General features: G+C 45.5%; 1 protein-coding gene across 1 annotated transcript in view; it reads right to left on the reverse strand.

Annotated features, from left to right (window-relative positions):
* Positions 1-720: 720 nt before the first annotated feature.
* The window catches only part of si:ch1073-15f12.3 (laminin subunit beta-3), an 18271-nt gene continuing 15846 nt past the window's right edge, over positions 721-3145 (reverse strand). Inside the window, 4 exon segments of the mRNA XM_036560062.1 lie at positions 721-1046; positions 1302-1455; positions 1563-1739; positions 2864-3005. Of these exon segments, the coding sequence (XP_036415955.1) occupies positions 907-1046; positions 1302-1455; positions 1563-1739; positions 2864-3005 (613 nt within the window). The 3' untranslated portion in view covers positions 721-906.

The raw sequence follows: 3145 nt of genomic DNA on the forward strand, positions 1-3145 counted from the left end.
CACTGGGTTAGCTGGTTAGCATTAAGCCAGATTTACACAGAATTAAACAAACATTTCCTTTCAACCACTTTATTCATATTTCTGACCAGCACTGCCCACAAAATGCAACCTGAACTCAATAACATTGCAGAATAAGGTCACCTGAACCTCCTCACTGTGTGCTGAGTTAGCCAGTTCACTAACTACAGCTCACTAACAGTCCAGTCCGCTGACCAGCGCCTCTCAGCCCTGACTGTTAGCGCAATGCACCATGGGTAAGCAGGTCCAGCAGGTGCATTTAGCATCTCCCAAACTTACCAGAGGCAGAAAAGGAGTCCAGATTTAAACTCAGCTTTGTTGTGTTGCCCTGTTTAGCTAGTCGTGTAGCCGTTAGCTCGCTAACTAACCAGCTAGCAGTGTAAAGCAGTTAGTAACAGGTGGAGAAGGTTATTATGACTGATAAAGCCCAGTTTAACCGTAGCAAATGAAATATCATAGTTTCTTAAATACTGAGTAATTTCTAAATAACTTATTTTCCATGTTTGAGCAGGGAACTGCGCATCACATGCTTTCTGGTTAAGTGCTGCTGAATTTCACATGCCCTCTGTGTTCTCTCTGTCATACAGTGATGTCATGTTTTTCATGTTCCAGTCGAATATCAAGTCTTTTTAACTTCACTTCAGCTGTAATTTTGCACCAAATGTACAGAGATGCTGTAGTAAAATAACACGCACACATCTGTTTACTAAAAACTTAGACTGCGTCATTTTATTTAAAGATAAAACAAAAACTTTTTAGGACTTTTCATTTGTAAAATGGTCCCCCCCCCCAAAAGGGAAATAAGGGGGGCGTGTTAAACAGAATACTGGAACAGGAGCTGGGATGTTCTGTGTCTGTGATGAGCGTGAGCGCCCCCTGGTGTCCTGCTCAGCCCTGGCACATCATCAGTGTATCGGCTTTGTTGTTGATCTCGTTTATCAGGTCCTGCAGTTTAGCGTCCAGACCGGCCAGACGCTCCGAGTTTTCCAGAAGCTCCTCTGTCGCGTTCTGCAGGGAGCGCTCTTTATCTGAGAGAGGGAGACAGAGAAAGAGAGATAGACAGAGAGAGAGAGAGATTAATGATAGGTTTTCAGCATTGCTGCGTGTAAAATGTGCTCTACATTACAGTGTAAACAGTGAAGAGTGGACATTAAGTGGACATTAATGTGTTTAAGTGTATGTTTGTTGCACAGCCTGTAACGCACAGCATCTCCTGCTCTTTTTGAACCTGCACTAAACAGCAGGGGGCGCTCTGATGTAACTGTCCACCCTGACCCAAGTACCTGAGAGTTTCTGCATCATGTCCAGAGTCTCCTGGACAAGCGCTGTGGCGTCCTGCTGTAGTGCCTGTAGCCGCTCGTCTGCAGCGTTAGCCTCGCTGCTGGCGTTAGCTTTCTGCTTCAGCTTCTCCAGCTGCTCCTGCAGAGCCTCCAGCTCCTACACACACACACACACACACACACACACAGCGTTACTAACACACAACTCCACCTCCACAGTGATAACAGACCAGTAAAGGCCATGTTGAGGTCAGTCTGTCGTACCGTGGCTGCCAGGTCGGCCTCCAGCTGAGCTCCTCCTGCCTGTTTCTCTGCCTCTCCTGCCTGATCTCCAGCCTTCTGCACCTCCTCCTTCAGCCCCTCCAGCAGGGGGCGCATCGACTGCAGCAACGGCGGCACCTCCCCCAGAGTCCGCTCTACAGGAACCAACGCATCATCCGTCTGAGAGAGAGAGAGAGAGAGAGAGAGAGAGAGAGAGAGTCATCATAATGACTCTAATTTGCTAAAGCAGGTTTCTGATGGACAGTGCAGTGGTCACCACCATTCAGCGAATCTGATTCCTCAGTTAATCTTTAATACTCATCAGAATAATCGTTGGAGAACCTAGAGTCGTATCACAGAACCATCTTAACTCTGAAATCTGATGTGTTTAGTCTCCATGACGACTTCAGTCTTGACTTTAGTTCAGTAGTTATCACAGAATAACATCATATAACTTCATAACCTCATCATGAACTCCAGATAAGAAAACAGCATCACACAAACATCCTAACTAGACTAAACCTCCTAAATCCTGTCCTAACTTTAGGATGAACCCCAACAGGGTCCTCACTTCTGTTTAAGGTCCGTTTCTATGGTTTTTAGGCAGCTGAGTCAGCAGCATAGTTCACTACCAGCATAATGAGCTCCATTTATTCCTACTGTAAAACGCTGCTTTCACTGTGAGATGATTTTCTTTTCTAACTCTGCGTTTTAAAGATCTCAGACGCTGCAGACTCGATCTCCACCGCCCCTCTGATCACCTTCGTGTGTTAATGTTGATGATGAAATATTACAGTGATGGTGGTGAATAAGGAGGAGGCGGAGCTGAACGTGTGTCTATTTATTAGGAGGAGTAACGTTAGCGCGCTCGGCTAAAGCGTTTGGGAAATGGAGACTGAAACTGGGGAGTGGCGACGCTCTGATAAACAGCAGGGGGCGCTCTCACAGTATTCACTACTTACAGTTCATCACACTTTAGTACTGTTTGATCTTTTATACATCAGTATCAGCAGCTTAACTCACATTTTAACATTATTTTGATGACGTGTTTACGTTTCAGCTGTGTGTTTATGGTCGGTTGCTAGGAAACAGACAAGACATTTGATTGTCGACTCTGATCAAGTAGGTTTCCTAACTGGAGATAAGAAGCTGTAAGATAAGATAAAATCCCTAAATTAAGATCAGATTTGATTCTGTAATACGAAAGAGAGAGAAGGAGGACGTTTCTGTAAGACGACCCCAGGTCACTGATACGGTGGACAGGAGCGGCGCTGATGGACGAGGTGGAGGGTGAGTGTCGGTACCTTCTGCACGTCGTCCTTCACTTTGTTCACGATGTCCTGGCTCTGCTTCAGGTTCTCCTCCATCTTTGTAATGTTGTCCTCACTTTCAGTTAGTTTGTCCAGCAGCCTGTCAGCTTCGTCCTGCAGCAGCAACGACTCATTCCTGAAAACAAACAAATAAACAGGTAAACAATTACACAACCGCAAGACATAAACAGCCTTTAACTGTAACCTGAGCTGTTAGCAGGGTTAGCTAGCGTTAAGCTATTTTTAGTTAGCAGGGTTAGCTAGCGTTAAGCTATT

The sequence above is a fragment of the Colossoma macropomum genome, unplaced genomic scaffold (assembly GCF_904425465.1).
Source record: "Colossoma macropomum unplaced genomic scaffold, Colossoma_macropomum, whole genome shotgun sequence".
Lineage (NCBI taxonomy): Eukaryota > Metazoa > Chordata > Actinopteri > Characiformes > Serrasalmidae > Colossoma > Colossoma macropomum.